The sequence below is a fragment of the Octopus sinensis genome, linkage group LG23 (assembly GCF_006345805.1).
Source record: "Octopus sinensis linkage group LG23, ASM634580v1, whole genome shotgun sequence".
Taxonomy (NCBI): domain Eukaryota; kingdom Metazoa; phylum Mollusca; class Cephalopoda; order Octopoda; family Octopodidae; genus Octopus; species Octopus sinensis.
This window is the reverse complement of record NC_043019.1, coordinates 26,103,836-26,127,519: the sequence shown is the minus strand read 5'-3', so window position 1 is coordinate 26,127,519 and position 23,684 is coordinate 26,103,836. Positions and strand designations below refer to the sequence as shown.

General features: G+C 38.7%; 1 protein-coding gene and 1 long non-coding RNA gene across 2 annotated transcripts in view; one reads left to right on the top strand and one right to left on the bottom strand.

Annotated features, from left to right (window-relative positions):
- The window catches only part of LOC115223447 (myotubularin-related protein 14), a 42,744-nt gene extending 21,586 nt beyond the window's left edge, over positions 1-21,158 (top strand). Inside the window, exons 6-18 of the mRNA XM_029794004.2 lie at positions 127-190; positions 1,256-1,372; positions 2,564-2,637; positions 4,072-4,142; positions 6,182-6,256; positions 6,785-6,848; positions 8,648-8,810; positions 10,666-10,702; positions 12,271-12,335; positions 13,420-13,619; positions 14,988-15,102; positions 17,293-17,607; positions 20,348-21,158. Of these exons, the coding sequence (XP_029649864.1) occupies positions 127-190; positions 1,256-1,372; positions 2,564-2,637; positions 4,072-4,142; positions 6,182-6,256; positions 6,785-6,848; positions 8,648-8,810; positions 10,666-10,702; positions 12,271-12,335; positions 13,420-13,619; positions 14,988-15,102; positions 17,293-17,607; positions 20,348-20,516 (1,529 nt within the window). The 3' untranslated portion in view covers positions 20,517-21,158. The remainder of the gene's footprint in view (positions 1-126; positions 191-1,255; positions 1,373-2,563; positions 2,638-4,071; positions 4,143-6,181; positions 6,257-6,784; positions 6,849-8,647; positions 8,811-10,665; positions 10,703-12,270; positions 12,336-13,419; positions 13,620-14,987; positions 15,103-17,292; positions 17,608-20,347) is intronic.
- Positions 21,159-23,050: 1,892 nt separating this feature from the next.
- LOC118767673 lies at positions 23,051-23,479 on the bottom strand. Its single transcript, XR_005003588.1, has 2 exons — positions 23,317-23,479; positions 23,051-23,168 (listed from the first exon to the last, which is right to left on the bottom strand). It is a non-coding gene; the product is annotated as an uncharacterized LOC118767673 (long non-coding RNA).
- Positions 23,480-23,684: the final 205 nt, after the last annotated feature.

The following is a 23,684-nucleotide window of genomic DNA, read 5'->3' as shown; positions in this document are numbered from 1 at the left end:
AACCCCACTGCTTGGAATTTCACAACATGTACTCTCGGTTATAATATATTGAGGTTTCATAAAAGAACTAATGTAATTCCCCTTCTGATCCTCACTCTTAGTTTTTTTTCTATTTTCACTTTATAGGTTCAGATTCTTCAGCCACAGCTTCTAACATATCAAATTTGGAACAAGGCAAAGATGGACAGAGGTGAGTTTTGCTGTTATTTGTTTCCCCATCCCACTTCAACTTTCTCAAATACCTAGACTCTTTGAAAGGTCAGAGAACTGATAGATGTGTTTTATTACTATTATTTATTATTATTATTATTATTATTCTATGTTTGACTTTTGCTTTATGTCTGTACAAGTTGGCTCCAAGTTTCACCCAGAGACCTCAAGAGACAACAGGTTGGAAGTTCTGTGCCATATATTTGGGTTTTTTTTTTGTTTTGTTTTTTGGTGTTGTACTAGTGAATGTCTAATACATAAAAAAAAAAAGTTTGTTTTAAACCTTGGGATTATATAGAGAGTATTTTGCGTAGGATATGAGCAGTTCCCATGTTATTATTATTATTATTATTATTATTATTATTATTATTATTATTATTATTATTATTATTATTAATAATAATAATAATAATAATAATAATAATAATACTAATACAACTACAAGGGGATCCACCCACAACTACAATGCTATCATTTAATTTTTTTTTTTGTTAAAAGTATTCTTTTCAACTGTCTACAAACACAGCCAGGCTGAAATAATTAATGCATTCTTCCAGGAGTGAATTAAAAAATTCTCAAACTTGATACTACCATGGGTCCCCATGTATAGATTCTAATGGCACAGGGGCCCACTTGCCATTGGGCAAGCTGGCAACCTGGCTCGTCCACCACTGTATATTGATATTTCACAGTATTTTCTGCTCATCAGTACCATATATTTGTCACATTTCCAAAACACACGCACATGTATATGTATGTATGTATATGATCAGATATTCAGTGGAGGAAGGACTGGGGTTATTGATTAATATGAAGACTATGGAGGGATGGTCACATTAAGGGTAATGAGAGTAGGAGAGAATGACATGCTGGGAGTGCCAGAATGAAGGTGGCGCAAAACCACTGAGCGCAAAGAAACAGGGGCCATTATAGTAAAGGCAGAATAGGTGCTGCTCAAAGGGGTTTGCTGTTCTGTTTGTAGTGAGTTTCCTGTCCACCACTGGTCACTATTTCTCCATCTTGATATGTTTCTTTCTCAACACAGTGAGTGGCCCAGCCATGACAAAATCCGAGGACATGACATCAAGCTGCTGAAATATCTCAAAATAAATTATATCTGTGATCTAATGGTGGAGAAGAAGAAAGTGAAATACTACATGCGGTAAGGCAGACACCCTACAACTTCACATTTACACCATCACCACCTTCTTCTTCTTCTTCTTCTTCTTCTTCTTCTTTTCCTTCTTTTCCTTCTTCTTTTCCTTCTTCTTCTTTTCCTTCTTCTTCTTTTCCTTCTTCTACTTCTTCTTTTCCTTCTTCTTTTTCTTCTTTTACTTCTTCTTCTTCTTCTCCTTCTTCTTCTTTTCCTTCTTCTTTTCCTTCTTCTTCTTCTTTTCCTTCTTCTTCTTCTTCTTCTTCTTCTTTTCCTTCTTCTTTTCCTTCTCATCCTCCTCCTCCTTCTTCTTCTTTTCCTTCTTCTTCTTCTTCTTCTTCTTCTTCTCCCCCTCCCTTTTTCCTCCTTTTTCCCCCTTCTTTCCCCCTCCTCCGCCCCCTCCTCCTTGGGAGAGATTTGTAGCGTGTGCAGATTTGTATGTGCAATATTCAAGCATTTGAAACCCATTATTAAGCTGATTATTTACAGCATAAATTAACATAGAATTCCTATGGAGGATTTCAATTAAAAACAGTTTGTCTTACAGAACTGTGAGCAGTCTCAGGTGGGTTGGTATCAAAAGCCTGACTGCACCAATTCTTCCTACCTCTAAATAAAACAGGCTGTCATCATCATCATCATTGTTCGACCGTGGTCGAGACAATGGAATTTACCATGCTGCGCCAGACTTCACGGTCCATCATGGCATTATGGAGGTCCTGTTGCTGGATGCCTGTATCCCTAGAGATTACATCAGGGTAGGAGAGTGTGCGCCCTCTGGTATTGCGAGTAGATGGCTTCCAGAGGAGAAGAGTAGTAATTACTTCTTTTTCAGCTCTACAACAATGCCCAGCAAACTGGACTCTCCTACCTTTCACAGGAGATGACACAGGTGGTAGTTTCCCATATATTTGCATTTTGGTTGGATGGCGCTTCCACGAGAGATTTTGAGCTCTCATAAAGAGGCGAGTGTAGGTCCCATCAAACCGCCTCTCAAGCTTCTTTGATAACGTCCAGGTTTCTGAACCATATAGTAGAATTAGTTCGACTGTGGCTTTGAATATTTCAAGTTTGAAGTCTCTACTTAGATTTGATGACTAGATCTTATGCATGTCATTACAGGCTGCCATAGGATAACCCTCCATTTATTAATCAAACATCAATTCTCTTAAAGACTCTTTTTTCTGGTTTTATTTTCAGGGTGGCCTCTTCCGAGAAAGTTGACAAGGAAAGTCGCTATTCCGATTTCTGTCTTTTGTCTCTTCCTTATCCTGGTAAGTGTAGCTGCTTCTTCTTTTTCCTCATCATCATCATCATCATCTACTTGATGATGTTGATGTCACTGTTTCTGTTGTTGGTTTTGTTTGTTTGCTGTGACTGCTATTTGTGTTGTTAATTGTTGTTTAGCCCCAGGCCAATCCAGATGGAATAGACTTATGGTCAGGTGGTAAGTAGCTTGCTTACCAACCACATGGTTCCGGGTTCAGTCCCACTGCGTGGCACCTTGGGCAAGTGTCTTCTATATACCTCGGGGCGATCAAAGCCTTGTGAGTGGATTTGGTAGACGGAAACTGAAAGAAGCCCGTCATATATATGTATGTGTGTCTGTGTTTGTCCCCCCAACATCGCTTGACAACCGATGCTGGTGTGTTTATGTCCCCGTAACTTAGCAGTTTGGCAAAAGAGAATGATAGAATAAGTACTAGGCTTACAAAGAATAAGTCCTAGGGTTGATTTGCTCGACTAAAGGCGGTGCTCCTGCACGGTCACAGTCAAATGGCTGAAACAAGTAAGAGAGTAAAAGAGAATAACCCTAACCATGCTGTCTCTATTATTTTAAGACATCATGTGATAACAGGACCACATTCCTCAATTATTCCTCATTTTTCTTAAAACAACAGGGCATGATTTGAGAGAGATTCAGCTGCTATTTCTAGCAGCTTAGCTCAAACGACTGCTAAGAGCCCTCTCTTAACTGGTTTGTGTTGTTGCAACAGTAGCAGCAGCAGTACTTATTTTATTGTTCTTCTTATAATTGTTGTTCTTGTGGACCAAAATGGTCACAACTTTAATCTTACCAACACCATCATCACCACTACCACTGTCACCACGACTACTACTGCCACTAGCACCACCACCACCACCACCACCACACCTTATGCTTTTCCTTGCTCAGTGGCACCGTTATAAATGTTGTAGTAGCATGGTCGGTAGTCTAGTTATTTCAAGCTCACTTAACCCTTTAGTGTTTAAACCGGCCATATCTGGCCCAAATATTCTACATGTTTTATATTCAAACTGGCTAGATCTGGCCTCTCACACCTAACCTACATTGACATTCTAAAAATACCATCCGAGCGTGGCCGTTCGCCAGCCTCGTCTGGCACCTGTGTCGGTGGCACATAAAATCACCCACTACACTCTTGGAGTGGTTGGCGTTAGGAAGGGCATCCAGCTGTAGAAACACTGCCAGATCTGACTGGCCTGGTGCAGCCTTCGGGCTCCCCAGACCCCAGTTGAACCGTCCAACCCATGCTAGCATGGAAAGCGGACGTTAAATGATGATGATGATGATCATTGAAACCTCAAATGCATGATTAATTCAAAACAATTTGAGTGAGAAAGTATTACATTTAACAGAGCAATCTGAACACTAAAGAGTTAAGCCATTCTATTTCATGACAAAAAAAATTCTTCGATAATTTCAGGCTGTGAATTTTTTAAGGAATGGAAGGAGCACGCTTATTGCGGACAGGAAGTTAAATACGACTGGAACCAAGTAAGTAAAATAGTTGTCATTGTCTGTTAATGAATAGTGATTGAGGTTACAGGAGTAATTATGGTTGCGTGGTAAGAATTCTGCTTCCATAGCACATGGTTCTAGGTTCAGTCCCACTGTGTGACACCATGGGCAAGTGTCATCTACTATCGTCCAAAACCAACCAAAGTTTTGTGAACGGCAAATGAAGAAGCTTTTCACCACCACCAACACCACCACCACCACCATATGTCTGTTTTTCATGTTGGCATGGGTTGGACGGTTTGACAGGATCTGATGAGACCAAAGGAGTGCATCATACTCCAGTGTCTTTAGTATGGTTCCTATGACTGGAGGCCCTTCCTAATGTCCAACCACTTTACAGTTTGTACTGGGTGATTTTTTTTTTTTGGTGCCACCAGTACTAATGAGGATGCCATGTAGCTTGCAAGGCTCTATCATGTATATATATATATATATAATATATATATATATATATATATATATATATATATATATATATACATGGCTGTGTGGTAAGAAGTTTGCTTCCCAACCACATGGTTCTGGGTTCAATCAAATTGCATGCACCTTGGGCTGGTTTCTTCTACTATAGCCCCAGGCCCACCAAAGCCTTGTGAGTAGATTTGGTTGACAGATATTGAAAGAAGCATGTTGTGTGTGCGTGTTGGCGTTAGGAAGGGCATCCAGCTGTAGAAACACTGCCAGATCAGACTGGGCCTGATGCAGCCTTCTGGCTTCACAGACCCCAGTTGAACCGTCCAACCCATGCTAGCATGGAAAACGGACGCTAAATGATGATGATGATGATATATATATATATATACATACACATACACACACACAATTTTTCAAGCAAGGGATCTTTTATCCCACACATCTTTGAAGGCATAAAACTAGTAAATAATCTGTTGGCGGAGTAAATGACAAACATGCATATTCATGTATATATGTATGTATGTATATATGTGTGTGTGTGTGTTTGCCTTAGTTTACATTGGTGCTTCTCTGAAAGTCATTGAGCTAAATGCAGCAGCATTTTGTCATTTACTCTGCCAACAGATTGTTTACTAGTTTTATACCTTCGAAGATGTGTGGAATAAAAGATCCCTTACTTGAAAAACTTGTAAGGATCAGTGCCAGGAAGGGTGTCTGGTGGAAAAGCAATGCCTCCTTGATATATTTGTCTAACCCTTGCAAGCATGGAAAAAACAGACATTTTCCAGTGACCATGTTAGAAATTACACTACAGAGTATCTTCCTCCGCGTCCATCTTCTTAAACAATATCTTATATTAAACTGTTTCTGCTGTTATAACTGTATTATACACCATCACCACAAGATAATTTATCAGTCACTTAATGCTGGCAGGATAGGTTATTATACTAATATCTAACATCTTGGTTTGATGTTTGTATTGAGAAATAATCCTATGATTCAAAGTATATATATATAATAATAATAATAATGAAATTATTGCATAAAGTGCTCAGGTGCACCACAACTTGTCAAAAGTGCATATAAAGCATATGCAGTAATGTACAAATGTCTGGGAAGTGAACAGTGTATGAGTCAGATACATGCTTGCGTGTGTATGGAGGGGAGAAAATCAGGTGTAGTGTTGGCGAATCTCAGGAAGCATGGAAGTTTTGAAGGATGCAGTGCTCCGACAACTAACAACTGATACCGGCAGTTTGTTCCATGCTTCAGCAACTCTTAGCGTGAAAAAATGTTTCCGAAAGTCATGGGAGCTGTGCTGTTTTCTGACTTTGTAAACATGACCACGGGTGTTAGACATGTGGAGTTTGAAAAGATGCTCAGAGTTATTGTTTGTAAGATGGTTAATAATTTTATGGGTGTCTGCCAAGCCAGCTGCCAGACGTCGGAGTTTCAATGTATCCATGCCCAGGGAAGTAAGGCGTTCAGAATATGTGTGTATATATAGTACGTTTGTCTAATTGTTGTCTCCTCACTATGTAGCTCCAATCCTGTTTTCATGTATTTATTTTACCTTTCCCCAATTTTGTTTCTAACTCTAGCCCTCCATTGATGCTGCTTTAGATATTCCAAACGAACTCTATTCTTTAACTGATGTTCACTGGGAGTTCTATAAGGTATGTCACAATTGTCTGGATTTTACATTTCTTGGGGAAGGGAACTGGCCTGTTTTTAAGTTATAAATCTTACGTCTTGGACTGTAAATCTACCTCAGGTGATAGCCTTCCACCTGAGGTAAGCTTATTATTTTGGACGGTAAGTGCAATGCTAACATTTTGGGTGGTAGATCTGTCCTTCTGTGTCTATAGCACTCTGTTGAAAGTATTTAAATTTGGTTCCGTAATATCCTGACTTTACTACAACATCAATGTTTTAGTTTCAACACACAATATCAGGTCAAATCCCTTGCCAAACAGGTGTAACTCTGAATAAATCTTGTTCTTCAAAAATCCTTTTAATCCCATCTATTGTTTTCATTCAGTTCTTCTTCTCTGCATTCTTCATTTCTGGAGCATGACAAAAAGAAAGCATTAAACAATAAAAAAATAACTAAAAAGACAAAAAAAAAAGATGTGTCATTTGGTCCTTTTATATATATATATATAGAAATTATTTAAGAGAACAACTTGATTTTCTCCTTACAGGACTGGGATCTACTTTTGTTGACCAAGAACTATTTTAAACTGCTCATATCACTTATTAGAGAAGGTTTGTAAAACTATTTTCGCTTCCCATTCTTTTCCTCCTTCACTCTTACTCTCTCTCTTTCTCTATCCCTGTTTTTCTATAATAACCTCACAGCCCCTCTCTGCACTGGGTCTCTTTTCTTAGTCCTTTACATCTAATTCTCTGTCAAATTTTGTATTTCCTCCTCCACCACCACACTCAACTACATTTTACACAATGCTACTTTTCTGTTCAACTGTTTGTTGTATGAACAGGAGATAATACTGTTGCAAGTGTTCAAATCTGACTACTGGTTACCCTCCTCGTCCCTGCACTGACCTACAAATATTCATGTTGGCATTTGTCCACAACAGTCTCATTAAGTATAGGACTGTCTTATAAAAAAAACAAAAAAACCCACTACTCAACACTTTTCTTCCCAATTCTCCAGTCTCTCTTACATAGACATTGAGTCCCGTCCTGTTTTTGGATGAAATATATTTTCCTCTAGCAATATTATAATTCCTTCTGCAGATATATTTTCTTCATCACCATCATGATCATGATCACCATCACCCCTGCTACCACCATTGTAATCATCATCATTTTATGTTCCTTTTCTATGCTGGCATGGGTTAGATGTTTGACCTGAACAGATGAACCCAGGAGCTGTGCTGAACTCCAATGTCTGCTTTGGCATGGCTTCCATAGCTAGTTACCCTTCCTAATGCCAACCTCTTCACAGAATGTACTGGGTGATTTTTTTTCTTTTCATGGCACCAGCACTGGTGAGGTCACCAAGTACTTGCAAGACAAGATCCCCATCAGTTGAGTTGGGTTCAGTATTGAGGGATATAAAAGTATGATAGGAGGGAAGAGCAGGCCTCTTTCTTAAGAGGTGAATACATAGTTCCCTATCTGGAAAGAGAGAGAGAGATATTTGAGATTAAAGTACAAGGTCAATATGAGAGACAGAAATAAGATATATTTTCTTAAGACATTGTATTTTCTTCTCTAGCAATTACATATTTTCCTCTGCAGAAATTATATAAACCCAATCTTTTCTTCCTGAAACCATCAATTTTGTTCCTCTTTTTCCAACCAACAACTTACAAAAATTTCAAGCCAAACCTCAACTAGAATACCCAGACATCTATTCTTGAAGCTGGACAAGGGAGAAGGGTGCAACATTACTCTGTTAACTGCTTCGTATATAATTGTAACGTGAAAGGATCTATCATCGAAGCACTGGTAGGGTGTCGAGATCCTTTCTAGTCACATACAAAATTCTTGCAGAAAACAAACAGACGAAACTCAGGTTAAAGGTGAACAGACAACTTGGTTTATTGATTCATGGTTGTACGTTGTCTGATGGGGGAATAGACAGCCTCTGAGATACTGCTGGTGTTGGTCGTTGAGGTTGGTTGAAGTTGGTTGAAGCTGGTGTGTGGCTGTCAGAGCCAGGAAAACCGTGACCGATCGCAGTGCTGTCTTGAGCCGAAGAGAGAGATTTGAGGTTCGCGGGCTCGAGAGATGTTTTCCCGCACATGCGCATGGGGAAGACTTCCGGTGGCCACCCGGAAGTAGTCCCATTCTGCGCATGCGCGCCGAACCCTACACAGTAGCATCACTACATAATAAACCATTGCATATCACAGTGCACAATATTGGTCATTTATTAGACAGAACCATGGTTTATATAATGCATTGTTATTTACTATATGTTTGCCATTGACCTGTTCGGCTACTGCTAACCAAGGGTTAAACAATAACAGTCATACTATCCATGAATGTAATATCTTTGTTTCAGTGTTTTATTTTTCTCTCTTTATCTTTTGTAGGGTCTTCAGGAATCTTGGTCCATTGTATCTCTGGATGGGATCGAACCCCTCTCTATATTTCCTTACTTCGTCTTTCATTGTGGGCTGATGGTGCCATACATCAGTCCCTTAAGCCAGAAGAGATACTTTACCTCACCATAGCATATGACTGGTATCTGTTTGGGTGAGAAATGTTTTTTTTTTTTGTCACAATTCAGCCCTCAAGTCAGTGTAATGTAGGGACTAGGATTTACAAAACTACACTAGTTCTGTTGGGGGTCATAATCATGTTCAAAGTTATCCCTTGCTTACAGACAAAGACAAGCTGTCCTTCAGACAAATTCACTCCAGAAACTATGGCTCAGTCTATTGAAATTGTCTCCCTTCTTGACAGGGAATTATCTCCCTCTTTTTCTTAACAACAACAACAATTGCAGCTAATTTTTTCCTTTTCTTTCTCTGACTGAGAGATGGATTTCTTCTTTAAGCCTACGCATTTGAAATGTGTTTCACCACGTCACACCACGCCAGGAATTTCTGTCCTGCATTAGAGTTTGGTAGATCCTCAATTTAATGTTGTGTGTCTATTATCAACAGCCTAAATGTAGTGGAATGATCAGGTGTTCATCATTATAGTAGTAGTCTGCATACCCTACTCCATGTCGAACGGTGGAATGTGTCAGTTAATCTCCTATTTGGTTTGTCCTTGTTCCATGACATGTTTGCAAGGTTTCTTGTGAAGCCTGGTGTACAGTGCACCAAGGTGATCTTGTGACCCCTTCTTGATAGTCTTTGCTTTTGGTTCCATAGAGAAGAATGCTCTCAACATACTCCCTAAAGAAAACAAGCCTTGTTTACTTTGAAGTATTTTATAGGCAGATATTTCGAAGCTCATTACAGGGACTCCAGGCTTGTCCCTTGCACGTTAAGAAGTTCTTCTTACAGTTAGCAACGTAGGACCCAAGAATTTATTGCATTGACATTCAGTACATCACTCTTCAACTTCATTATCCAAATCTATGTCACTGGCTCCTTTCAATTATTTCTATTAACCATTATTATTATAAAGGTGACAAACGGGCAGAACTGATGGCATACTTGATGACATTTTCTCTGCCTTTACATTCTGAGTTGAAATTCCATTGAGGTTGACTTTGCCTCTCATCCTTTCAGGGTCGATGAAATAAATATCAGTTGAGCATTTGAGTTGAAGTAATTGATTTGGTCCCTCTCACAAAATGTCAGGCCTTGTGTCTACTATAAAAAGGATTATTATTATCATTATTTAGTGGGAGAGCAGCGTATGCCATCAAAGTGACACTGGGATGAAATATACGAAGTCCAGTATACCCATCATGACCACTCTTCTGATAAGGATACACCAGGTACACGCATCAAAACCGTATGTGCATGACATGGTGACCTTGTATCATGATAATCAGTGCATGACCTTGCAGCTGGGGCCCAGTTAGAATTTTCTTCAGGTCGAGTAGCCCATCCCACTCAAAAGGTCCCTGAATAAGGGTTGTTTAAGGATGTTGAATGAAACACCCATGTTTCCAAAGGTGAATTACCCAAACCCCAAAATATTCCCTTTCAACACATGGCTATGATGCTCCCCCACTACTTCTGCTCATGATCAGAGATGCACATATCGTCAGCCACTAAAGGACATGCTCAACTGGTTACGGTCAAACAACTGACAAGCAAATCTGTAGTATTGAGCAGAATATTTGCTGTAGCCCATCATTTATATCAAGACAAAACAATGTACATGATAACACTTTCAATCAGTTAAGATCAGCAGCCACGAGAGCCACTGCTTGGTACTGCATGATTATTAAGATGGCAAGCTGGCAGAATCGATAGCATGCCAGCAAAATGCTTAGTGGTATTTCATCCATCTGCAGGTTCTGAGTTCAAATACCACTGAGGTTGACTTTGCCTTTCATCTTTTCGGGAATCGCTAAATTAAGTAGAGAGGATTATTGTTATTATTATAATATTCCTGTATATATCTTCTTTGTCTTTCATTGTAGGCACTGTTTACCTGACAGAATCGATAAAGGAGAAGAGGTATGGGATTGCCAATATTAATTCTTTTATTGAATATTTGTTGAACACACATCTCACATGATTCAATGTATTGTTATACTAAATGGTTTTTTGAAGTATTGGCACTGCTTACCTCCAGCCTCCAGTTGACACCTTTCGCTTGCATTAGCTTCTTCATTTAGTTAAATGGAGGCTTTGGATTTTATTGCCTGGAATATAGCAAATGTGAATCTAAAGATCCAGAGTTTGGTGTGTGTATGTATATATATGTGGAGGCACAATGGCCCAGTGGTTAGGGTAGTGGATTCATGGTCGGAGGATTGCGGTTTCGATTCTCAGACTGGGTGTTGTGTGTGTTCATTGAGTGAAAACACCTAAAAAGCTCCATGAGGCTCCGGCAGGGGGTGGTGGAGACCCCTGTTATACTCTTTCACCACAACTTTCTCTCACTCTCTCTTCCTGTTTCTTGAGTAACGCTGCGATAGACTGGTGTCCTGTCCAGCTGGGGGGAACACATATACCACAGAAACTGAGAAACCGGGCCCATGAGCCTGGCTAGGCTGGAAAAGGGTGATGTTTATCGTCTTATATATATATATATATATGTATGTATGTGTGTGTAAAGTAAACAGAAAATGGAGAAATATTGATCAACAACAATTGGCTTATATCAATGATTACTTTGAATTAAAAAGTAATAATTGATGTCAGTTGTTGTTGATCAATATTTCTCCTTTTCTACTTAATTTAAATTTGATTCCTGATAAACTTTTGTTTATCTTTATTATTGCCTGTACCCAATAAGCATAATATGCTTGCATATGTATGTCCAGGGTTAACATAGATAATCATACCGGTAATAAAACGGATATTTTATCCCTTAGACGGTTATTCCAATCTCTAACTCTACTAACCTTTATATATATATATATATATATATATATATATATATATATATATATATATTATATTAAATTAGAGACAAAACCACTATTAGGCAAATCATACAATGAAAAACTTAAGCCAATACATATGATTATTTAATTTATATTATTTAAATATATAACAAAATTATTATTAAAAAAATATAATTAATATATCACTACGATCGTTTCATGGCTGTTCATTTCTTTAAATTTTCGATTCACAGTCATTCATCAGGTGGTTTAAATATTTATCTTGGCGAGGTTTAAACAATGAAACGATCGTAGTGATATATTAATTATATTTTTTTAATGATAATTTTGTTATATATTTAAATAATATAAATTAAATAATCTTATATATTGGCTTAAGTTTTTCATTGTATGATTTGCCTAATAGTGGTTTTGTCTCTAATTTAATATAATATAATACTTTACTATAAAATTGGATTCAATCCTAAATCTGATTTTTCCCTGTAAGTTTGGATTTATTCCCTAATATTTATTATTATATATATATATATATATAGATATATTGTTGCTAAGTGCCCTTCTTATACATGTAGCTCTAAATCAAGTGTTTTTAATTGTTAACGTAAACTGAAGTTAATGAACAACATGAATTCATAACTTGTTGAAGCCTATTTTTTGATTTTTAAATTTCAGATTTTTCGATTTTGCTTCCATTTTTTGAAATTTATAACTTCTGATGATTTCTCAGTTTATTCTGGGTAAGTAACATTTTTCTGCTTTAGTCAGACATATATCTCTTGTATTCTCTTTTACTGGTTTAGTACAACTGGCTGTGCCCATGCTGGGGCATTGTTACCAATGTCAAATATATAGAAAATATGATGAAGACTATCTCTCGCTCACTTCCCAGGTGGGCAAGCCATGTATTCTCCTCTTCAGCAACATATCATAGTTCCTTATTCCTTTAGTCTATACCCCATTCAGTATAAGGGTCTTATTTTGTGGTTATTTGCTGACCTCACTGGTGATGGTGCCATGTAAAAAGCATCCAGTATACTCTCTTAAGTGGTTGGCATTAGGAAGGGCATTCACTTGTACAAACCATGCCAAAGCAGACATAGAACCTGGTTGAACCCTTGGGTACATTAGTTCTTGTCAAACCATTCAACCTGGACCAGCATGGATAAAAGGGACATATTTACATGCCTGAACCCCTTCCTCTCTTCCTTCCCTAAATAATATACTGCCAGATGGTCCTAATATCTAGGATGTATCATCACTTTAGAGCAGTGTTTCTCAACCTTTTTACCCTTGCATAACCCTTAAAATAAATTACATGTCTCAAGGAACCCCTGCATAAAAAGAATCATATACCATATCTTTCTCATATATTTTCATCATAGTTCATGGAGTAAATATATGGCTGGATAACTGAAGAGATGGCGGAGTGGATTTCCACCTTGGCATCCAAAACTCGGAGTTTTATCATGGCTACCGAATAATTGTCACATATTACATTTACAGATAAATTCCTCTATTTACGTAATATCGAGGTCTCTTTCTTTCTTTTGTTGTCTTACCATTTTTATCAATATATATATATATATATATATATATATGGTTGTTATATCTTTTTGATAACATAATAGGTTGATGTTTATATTACACAAGATTACAATAACCAATAATATATTGTGCATGTATAGTAATATTATGATCATGTAATTAGCATTAGCTTATCTCACTCTTTCACGCAGAACTCTAGGGTTCCAGGAATCCCCGGTGGAGAAATGCTGCTTTAGAGATTAACACCACAAATATTTTTTCCTCTTCTAATTTCAGTGGAAGTAAACGGAAAAGTAACAATACATCCAGGCCATCGTCTCAAGCATTTCCTGAAGATACGAAGGCTGACTTTTTGGATTCGGTGTTTCATAATAATGAAGGGAGTGCAGAGAAGGAACCGGAGAAAGAACTAGAGAAGGAATTGGTTGTAGAAATAACCGAATTTTCACAGGAAAACAAGAATGAAAATAGTGCAGGTAATGCCATCTCATATCCACTGTCTTGTGGAATTATGATTTGGAAAATATTTTATATTCTTTTGCTAGCTTTAATAATTGGACGGGGATGGTGCTGAAGCCCTGCATTTAAAGATTTTAGTTAGTATGTCAACTCCTGAACTTTGTTTCCCAGCATACATCTCTATGGGATACAAGGAATGACATCTAATGCTTGTTGTACATGTAACCCAGTGAAAAGGCTGCTTAATATGAACTTGGTCTTCTGATGTGGGGTTAGTATTTCTTGTGGCTTGAAGACAGCAATAGAGAGCAAATCAAAGCCACCTGGCCCAAGTAAGGACGGCCCCTCAATCTCAGAGCGATAATGTCCTCTGGTCAAAGACCTTCCAAATAGGAGATTGAAGCGAGAAGACAAAGAACCGGATGCAAGCAAGAACTGGAGGTAGAAACGAAAAAGATACAGATTGAACTGGAAGATGTTGGAAATAGTTTGACAAGAAGACTTCAAAGGTATATATTTTGATGGCTTATGTTGTAAAGAGAAGCTGAAAGATGAGGAAGAAATACATTGTTAGGTATTCATTTTAGGCAAAAGTCAACAGGGAAGTAAAGGGACACAACCAGAATGGAACCAAATCCTACAAGATATTTTTTATTCAATATACCCACAAATATGTGTGCTATTATTTATAGCTTTATCTGGCAGAATCATTAGCATGCTGGACAAAAGGCTTAATTGGCATTTTGTCTTCAAGTTCTGAGTTCAAATTCCACTGCGGTTGACTTTGCTTTTCATCTTTTCTGGGTTGATAAAATAAGTACCAGTTATGTACTGATGTTGATGTCAACAACTAACCTGTTCCCTCAAACTTTCAGGCCGTGTGCCTTTAGTAGAAAAGATTATTTATAACTTTATATGTGCTTTGAGATCCTGTTCCCAAAAGAATTATTTCATATTCCCTAAAGTTTATAAAGTCTTATGATATCAACGATATATATGTGTATGTATATATATATATATATATATATATATATCTTCACTTGAAGGGCTTCTCCACTGTTCCAGTCTACCAAATTTCAAGGCTCTGATTGACTCTCCATCTCTACAGCAACAGAACATATTTGTCAAAGTTGTGGCACAGCAAGATTGAACCTAGGCCCTGGTGGTTGTGAATCAAATCTCTTAACCACATGACTATCACCGTCAGTTCCACAAATATCTTTGTTATAGTCATTTCAAACTTTGTAGCTCCATACAACCCAGGACAACAAACCCAGAAAGGAGAAGGTGGAGAGGGAGATAGAATATGATTGAAATGATAATGTATTTTAAACAAACTATTTGATTAACCATTTTGAATAAATCTAAATGTTGTCTACCATCAGGTAATAAAGAGAATGGCGAAGTGACGGTAACAGATTCCAATTTACTCCCTGGTTCATATTCTTCATCTTCCATGTCTACAAGCCCATCTGGAGCACAGATCTTCCTTTCAGAGGAGTAAGTAACGTTTATTCTTGATATGATACTCTGTCAACAGTGACACACACCCTCTAGAATACACGTCAAACTGTCTTATGTAGTGTTGCTTAGCTCCAGTATGGGCCTAATTTAGTAAGCAGGGACCTAGGATTAAAAACCAATTTGGTCATGACTATCCCCATTTATGTTTTCAGATACAATAGGATCACATTCTCCAACCTGATATTTTATCTTTATTCATAAGATAGCCATCATTGTCATCATCATCATAAAACATCTACTTTCCATGCAGGCATGAATTGGATGGGGTCGCCATGGTTCCAACCATTTCTTACTTGGTTGCTACTTCTCTCACAGACTGGTGCTTGTATGTGTATTTGGCATGGTTCCGATTGCAGGATGCCCTTCCTATATTCAACCACTTTATATATAGGAGTGTGTACTAGATATACTTCCTCGTGGCACCTTCATTAGGGGACAAGTCCTCAACAAGATAGGACTAAAGAGACCTCACATCCCTATTCACAGTGTATGCTGGATCCCGGCACTATGACCAGTTGTCTTGCTCACTGATTGCTCTAGCAATCTGAAGAGTGATATAAGGGATATTTGGTGCTATTTCTAACAGATTGATTGACCCAGTAGATATTATCAGAGTGTATTTATTCAAATTACTTTCAATATATACACCATTTCTAGAAATGGTGTAGAAACGTCAATATGTCTCACCCACACAAACATGGAAAAATAGATGTAAAACAATATTATATATATATATATATATATATATTATTATTATTATTTACCGATACTGTTGTACATAGGGTAAATGTGTTTGAAAGTTGTGGTTTCTTTGGTATGTTTGTTATTTTAGTGGTACTGCCCAGGTGTCGAAACCATAGTGATATCCGTGGGACAGCTGATGATGGAGGCATGTTGGATTGTTTGTATGGTAGTTTTTGTATATGTGGAATAGTATTATAACACATCCTTTTGATATATATATATATATGCATGTCGATGCAAACAGGAAAAATAGAACTCAAAATATGAGTATATGTATATTTTTATTAATATTTGGCAGAAGAAACAGTGAGTCAAGGTCTGAGAGTTTTGTGTATTGGCACTTATCAGTACTTTGATAAGTGCCAATGCACAGAGTGACCCTGAGTCACCTTTTTACTTCTGTTAAAAAAAAAAAAGATATATATACAGGGTGTCCCAGAAGTCGCGCACCATTCTGGTTTTCATGTAAAATAATTAAAGCATTTTATTTTATTACATTTTTTTCTGCATGTCTTATTGTAAAGGGTGCTCAATTTGAGCATTTGTTACGATTAATTTCAATAAAGTGTTTTTGAAATCAATAAGGGTGTATTCTTTTAAAAAAACCAGGATGGTGTGCAACTTCTGGGACACCCTGTGTATATATATATATATATATATATATATATATATAAATAGTTTTTAAATGCACAGAAGCTTTGCTCAAGGAATGAATGCACTGTTTGATCCCAGAAACAAAACCATGATCTTATGTTCATGTGCACAACACCCTAACCCCTTGACCACTGTACTAGTTATATACCCACAGATAGTAATGTTGTTGAGTCATAATGTTTTATTTCTATCTACATTTCCTAATTTATTTCTAAATTAACACTTATTAAAACATCTAAATATATATAAATGATTGTAATTTTTTTTAAAAGCTAAAACAATGTGAGTTATAAGAAATAATACAAGTTGCTAATTCATACGTTTACCTTGTATTTCAATATTTTGAGTTTAAGAGCCCTTTTTCAGGAAATGTTCAAAGATATGGTATTGTGAGCTGACTTCTCTATTCTGTAATGTGTATACTACAGGGTAGAGATTTCTTGAAGAAGGGGTCCTCACCCTGAAATATTCTTTTCTATTCTAGGCACAAGGCCTGAAACATTTTGGGTAAGGGCCAGTCGATTACATCGACCCCAGTACGCAACTGGTACTTAATTTATTGAACCCCAAAATTTTGTGGGAGGGCATGTTAACATTTCTGCTAGCTCGCCACCATCTCATCCTGAAATATTGAAATACAAATTAATAATACAAACCATCGTTTTACATTTTTGCTTATAACTTGCGTTAATTTGGTGTTTAAAAAAAAATGAAAAGCATTTCTAAATATATTCTCATTCACTGAGGTGTCTGCTTTCTTTTCACTAGTACCCAGAGTGCCGCGTACATTCATCATAAGGTGCCTAATACTGCCGCTGAAACTGGTACGAGTACCTCTTCGACAGCTGACAACCTACATTGCCAACAACTACAGCGAAAGCTCGCTCAGTGTGGTCTCAGTTCTTTGGGTTCAGGAGATTCTGATTCATCAATGAGTGCCGCCAGAAACATCGACATCGCTAACGAGAAAACTGCCTCCTCTCCCAATCACCTGGGCTCCGTAAAACATTACACACCTGGATGGTTTTCTTCACCTGCACATTCGGCGCATATATCATCTCCTGCAACTCTAACGCATTCTCTGTAAGTGCACTTTAGCACGTCATTGTTATCATCATTATCGACATCACTACCATCATCATTTTCATCACCGCCACCACAACCACCACCACCACCACAATCATCAGTAGTAGCATCACCATCATCATTATCATCACCATCATCACTGCCATTATCATCAACAGCATTTGTTTTCTCTTACATATTTATATATATATATAATATATATATATATATATATTATATATATATATATATATATATATATCATCATCATCATCATCATTTAACGTCTGCTTTCCATGCTGGCATGGGTTGGACGGTTTGACTGAAGGCTGGCAAGCCAGAAGGCTGCACCAAGCTCCAATCTGATCTGTCAATGTTTCTACAGCTGGATGCCCTTCCTAATGCCAACTACTCTGAGAGTGTAGTGGGTGCTTTTTACATGCCACCAGCACAAGAGCCAGTCAGGCGGACCTGGTATCGATCACGTTCGGATAGTGCTTTTTATGTGCCACCAGCACAAGAGCCAGTCAGCGGGTACTAGCATCGGCCACGTTTGGATGGTGGTTTTTACATGCCAATGGCATGGGAGCCAGTCCCACCCCTATATTCTATATATATATATATTTACTCTGGATATGTCTCTTACATATGTATATATATATATACATAAATGTGCCCTTTCACTTACTCTTCTGTCATGGGAATGGTGTGGAAGGTAGATGGAACACAATCCCTTAGAACCATATGCCTTTGAACCCAGCTGAAGTTGTTCCACTCCTCGGACATGTTACACTTGCTCTGAAATGAAGTCCTCATTCCCCCATCCCACCCCTGTTACTGCTGGAATCATTTCCATCACTTGTGGACCCATATCAACAGGTTAGTCTTTGTGTGTTCACAGCTTTAACCTGGCCATATCTGGCCCAAATATTCTATCTGTTTTATGCTGAAACCAACCTAGATCAAGCCTTTCACACCTTACCTGCAATGTTATTCTAATGTAAACAACCACATCATTGAAATCTTGAAGGTATGAGATAATACATGATTAATTCAAAACAATGTGAATGAATATGCATTACATTTGACAGAATAATCTGAAGGGTTAAATAACATGGCTTTTCTGCTCGCACCACACCCCAAACACGCTCTCATTAGCATACACCCCATCATCATCACCACCATCACCACCACCACAACCATCACTACCACCATCATCGCTATCACCATCAGCACCACACCATCACTACCACCATCACTACCACCATCACTACCACCATCACCACCACCACAACCACCATTATCACTACCATCACCATCTCTATCACCACCAACACCATCTCTGTCACCACCACCACCACCACCACCACAATCATCAGTAGTAGCATCACCATCATCATTATCATCACCATCATCACTGCCATTATCATCAACAGCATTTGTTTTCTCTTACATATTTATATATATATATATATATATATATATATATATATATATATATATATATTATATATATATATATATATATATATCATCATCATCATCATCATTTAACGTCTGCTTTCCATGCTGGCATGGGTTGGACGGTTTGACTGAAGGCTGGCAAGCCAGAAGGCTGCACCAAGCTCCAATCTGATCTGTCAATGTTTCTACAGCTGGATGCCCTTCCTAATGCCAACTACTCTGAGAGTGTAGTGGGTGCTTTTTACATGCCACCAGCACAAGAGCCAGTCAGGCGGACCTGGTATCGATCACGTTCGGATAGTGCTTTTTGTGTGCCACCAGCACAAGAGCCAGTCAGCGGGTACTAGCATCGGCCACGTTTGGATGGTGGTTTTTACATGCCAATGGCATGGGAGCCAGTCCCACCCCTATATTCTATATATATATATATTACTCTGGATATGTCTCTTACATATGTATATATATATATACATAAATGTGCCCTTTCACTTACTCTTCTGTCATGGGAATGGTGTGGAAGGTAGATGGAACACAATCCCTTAGAACCATATGCCTTTGAACCCAGCTGAAGTTGTTCCACTCCTCGGACATGTTACACTTGCTCTGAAATGAAGTCCTCATTCCCCCATCCCACCCCTGTTACTGCTGGAATCATTTCCATCACTTGTGGACCCATATCAACAGGTTAGTCTTTGTGTGTTCACAGCTTTAACCTGGCCATATCTGGCCCAAATATTCTATCTGTTTTATGCTGAAACCAACCTAGATCAAGCCTTTCACACCTTACCTGCAATGTTATTCTAAATGTAAACAACCACATCATTGAAATCTTGAAGGTATGAGATAATACATGATTAATTCAAAACAATGTGAATGAATATGCATTACATTTGACAGAATAATCTGAAGGGTTAAATAACATGGCTTTTCTGCTCGCACCACACCCCAAACACGCTCTCATTAGCATACACCCCATCATCATCACCACCATCACCACCACCACAACCATCACTACCACCATCATCGCTATCACCATCAGCACCACCACCATCACTACCACCATCACTACCACCATCACTACCACCATCACTACCACCATCACCACCACCACCACAACCACCATTATCACTACCATCACCATCTCTATCACCACCAACACCATCTCTGTCACCACCACCACCACCACCACCACATACAAAGACTGGATACAGATGATAATGATGATCTCTGTATTCCTTTATTAATCAATTAATTAATTAATTTATTTATTTATTTCACTTTGGTTTGATTTCAGATCTGAAGAGAACGTACCATCTCGATCCAGCCGGTTGGCCTGTGTCCGAAATATGTTCTTCCATGCGTACAGCATCGCAGAGTCTTCCAGTGCGGCCAATTCCACCTCCATGTTAGATTCACTCACCGAGGGCTTCAGGTGGGGTTCTGTAAGATCAGATGACATGTGAGACAGCAGGAGTATCCGGTGGGGTGGGATGGTGGTTGGGGGTGAAGACGAGGAGCACAGGAACAAGCGTAAGGCTTATGGTCCCTCACACACCTCTACAACTCTCTCACTCCCCTCCACCCACCTAGACCTGCATTTACATCACTCTGTAAATAACTATCCACCCAACCAACTACCCATTAATTTACATTTCTTTGCATCAGCAACAACAGCAAGCTGTTAGGGGTGGATGCAGTAAATAACAACAGTCAAAAAATATACCTGGGTATCAAACATAGTCAACCACATCTTCGTCTACATATCATAGACATCGTTTTTGTAATTAAGACAGTGGAATGGTAGAAGTGGGAGGCTCCTGGACTTAATTCCTTTCTAGATTTAATTACTGCCTCCATCTCCATTCTGAGTTCAAATACCATCACAGGCAACTTAGCCTTTCTTTCTTTCTTTCCTTCTCCTCCTCCGCCTCATCAGTATTTAACCCTTTGGAATTTAAACCAGCCACATTGGGCCCAAAATATTCTGTTTTATGTTCAAACTGGCCAGATATAACCTCTCACACCCACCCCAAAATATTATTCTAAAAATCATACATTTACATCATTGAAGTCTCAAGAATCTATGAAATTGTGCTGTATTAACTCAAAATAATATGAATACATAAGCATTACGTTTGACAGAATAATTTGAATGCTAAAGGTCCAATATACGTTTTTCACGCTGGCATGGGTTGGACAGTTTGACAGGATCCAGCAAGCCACAGGGCTGTATTGTGCTCCAGTGTCAGCTTTGGCTTGGTTTCTATGGCTAGATGCCCTTCCTAATGCCAACCACTTGACTGTGTGGACTGGGTGCTTTTTTTTTTTTCATGTCACCGGCACTTGTGGGGTTGCCAAGTAACTTGCCAGACAAGAAATAACAAGAAAAAGGAAAAGCCCCCTGTGGGTGTGTGTTTAAGTGGGTAGAGAGGGACATACAGAACAAATATCGCAGTATCATGCAATTGGTCCATGAAGAGTGCCCCTTTTCTCCTCTTCCATATGTACTGAATCTAGAGTCTCAATTGTAGAAGTTAGAAGTTTCATGGGGCATCACATAAGGACTAGTGTACAGAAAGTCTGTGTTTGCATATATGGACGATGTCACCATCATAGTATTGGACACTAAACACATCGAAGTGGTCAGTGTTGTTCCAAGGAACTACAAGGTGGTGAAGAAGCAAAAATTAAGTAAGAGAAGTCAGTAGGCCTGCGCAACTGGTACTTAATTTATCAACCCCAAAAGTTGATAAAGGTAAAGTCGACCGCGGTGGAATTTGAACTCAGAACGTAAAGACAGACAAAATACTGTTAAGCATTTTGCCTGGCGTGCTAACGTTTCTGCCAGCTCGCTGCCTTAGCTTTTGAATAATGCCATCTCACTGGCTAAGCGAGTGGGCCAACATCCCTCCTGATCGGAAGACTTGTCTGTTGCAGGGCTGCCTATTTACAGTTGAATGAACTCAAACAATGGGAAAGGAAGTGTTTTGCTGAAAAACAGAATGTGCTGTCCTGTCTGGGGATCGAACCCATGATCTCATGATCCTGAGTGCAGCATCCTAACCCCTAGACCATATGCCTTCACACACACACACACACACACACACACACACACATATATGTACTTACTCTCACTTATCCTTCTCTTGAGAAGTTCTTATTGTAAAAAAGACATTGTTTGCAAGAGAAATTGAGGGAGAGTGGGAGGTAGGTGAAGGAGGCGTGAAAGAGAGGGAGACAGTGAGGAAGGGAAGAAGGAGAAAACAGTCTGTGAAAGACAAATGAGAGAGAAGAGTGTGTGTGTGTGTGTGTGTGTGAATAAGAGACAGACAGACAGACAAGGATTTAGTTTCCATGAGTGAGAGGAAGAGAGAGTGAAATGGTGACAGAAGGTGAGAAAAAGACAGTGACAAAGAAAACGAGAGTGAGAGATAGTGTAAGAGGAGGAGTGAGAATATGTATGAGAGGAGGAGGAGCAAAACAGCAGATAGATTGATCTTTCTTCCTCGCTGTTTACTTTCCATTACTTCCTTTCTCTCTTACCCTCCTCCTTTACTCCTCTCTTTACTTCCTTCCTCCTACTCTCTCTGCTAATTAATTTGTGTTTATTTATTAATATATTCATTCACGTAATGAATCCCATTATATTTTATAAATTTTTGTCTTTCAACCGTAACGACGAGCAAATCTCTGACTTTTGAACATGTACACGTTGCTGTTGTTGTTGCTACAGTCCTAAACCTGCCCCGCCCCCACCCTTACATTGTGGTTATTCCTGTACTATTATGGCACTTTCTTACCACCATCCATATCCAGAATATAGTGGGGGTCACCATCAAATGCCTTCATCTTTGGCCCTCATTGATTCAAGTAAATTCTGCCTTGACACATCACTGTCTCTATATCACCCCATTGTCCCATCATCATCATCATCGTTTAACGTCCGCTTTCCATGCTAGCATGGGTTATTCATTCTATTCCATCCTAACGTACCTTAATTCCATTGTCCCTTTTCAATCCATTCCATTCCATCACCCTCCTCCATTCTATTGCATTCATTTCATCTCATCGTCCCTTAATCCTATTGTATCCTTTCGTTCCATTCTATCACCCTCCTCCATTCTATTGCATTCATTTCATCTCATCGTCCCTTAATCCTATTGTATCCTTTCGTTCCATTCTATCACCCTCCTCCATTCTATTGCATTCATTTCATCTCATCGTCCCTTAATCCTATTGTATCATTTCATTCCATTCTATCACCCCCCATTGTCCAACTGCATTCATTCCACCTCATCCTTTCATCCCCTATTCCCACTGTGCCCCTCTCATTCCATTCCATCACTCCTTGTCCTATTATGTCTATTCCATCATCCCCTTGTCCTATTGTGCCCATCTCATTAGCCTCTTTGTCCTATTGTGACCATTCATTCAAGCCCTTGTCCTATTGTGTCCATCCATCACCCCTTGTCTTATTGTGTGCATTCCATCATCCATTCTATCACTACCCTTGTCCTCTTGTGTCAATTCCATCACCCCTTGTCCTTTTGTCTATCCCACCACTCCCTTGTCCTATTGTGTCCATTCAATCACTCCTTGTCCTATTATGTCCATCTCATCACTCCATTTGT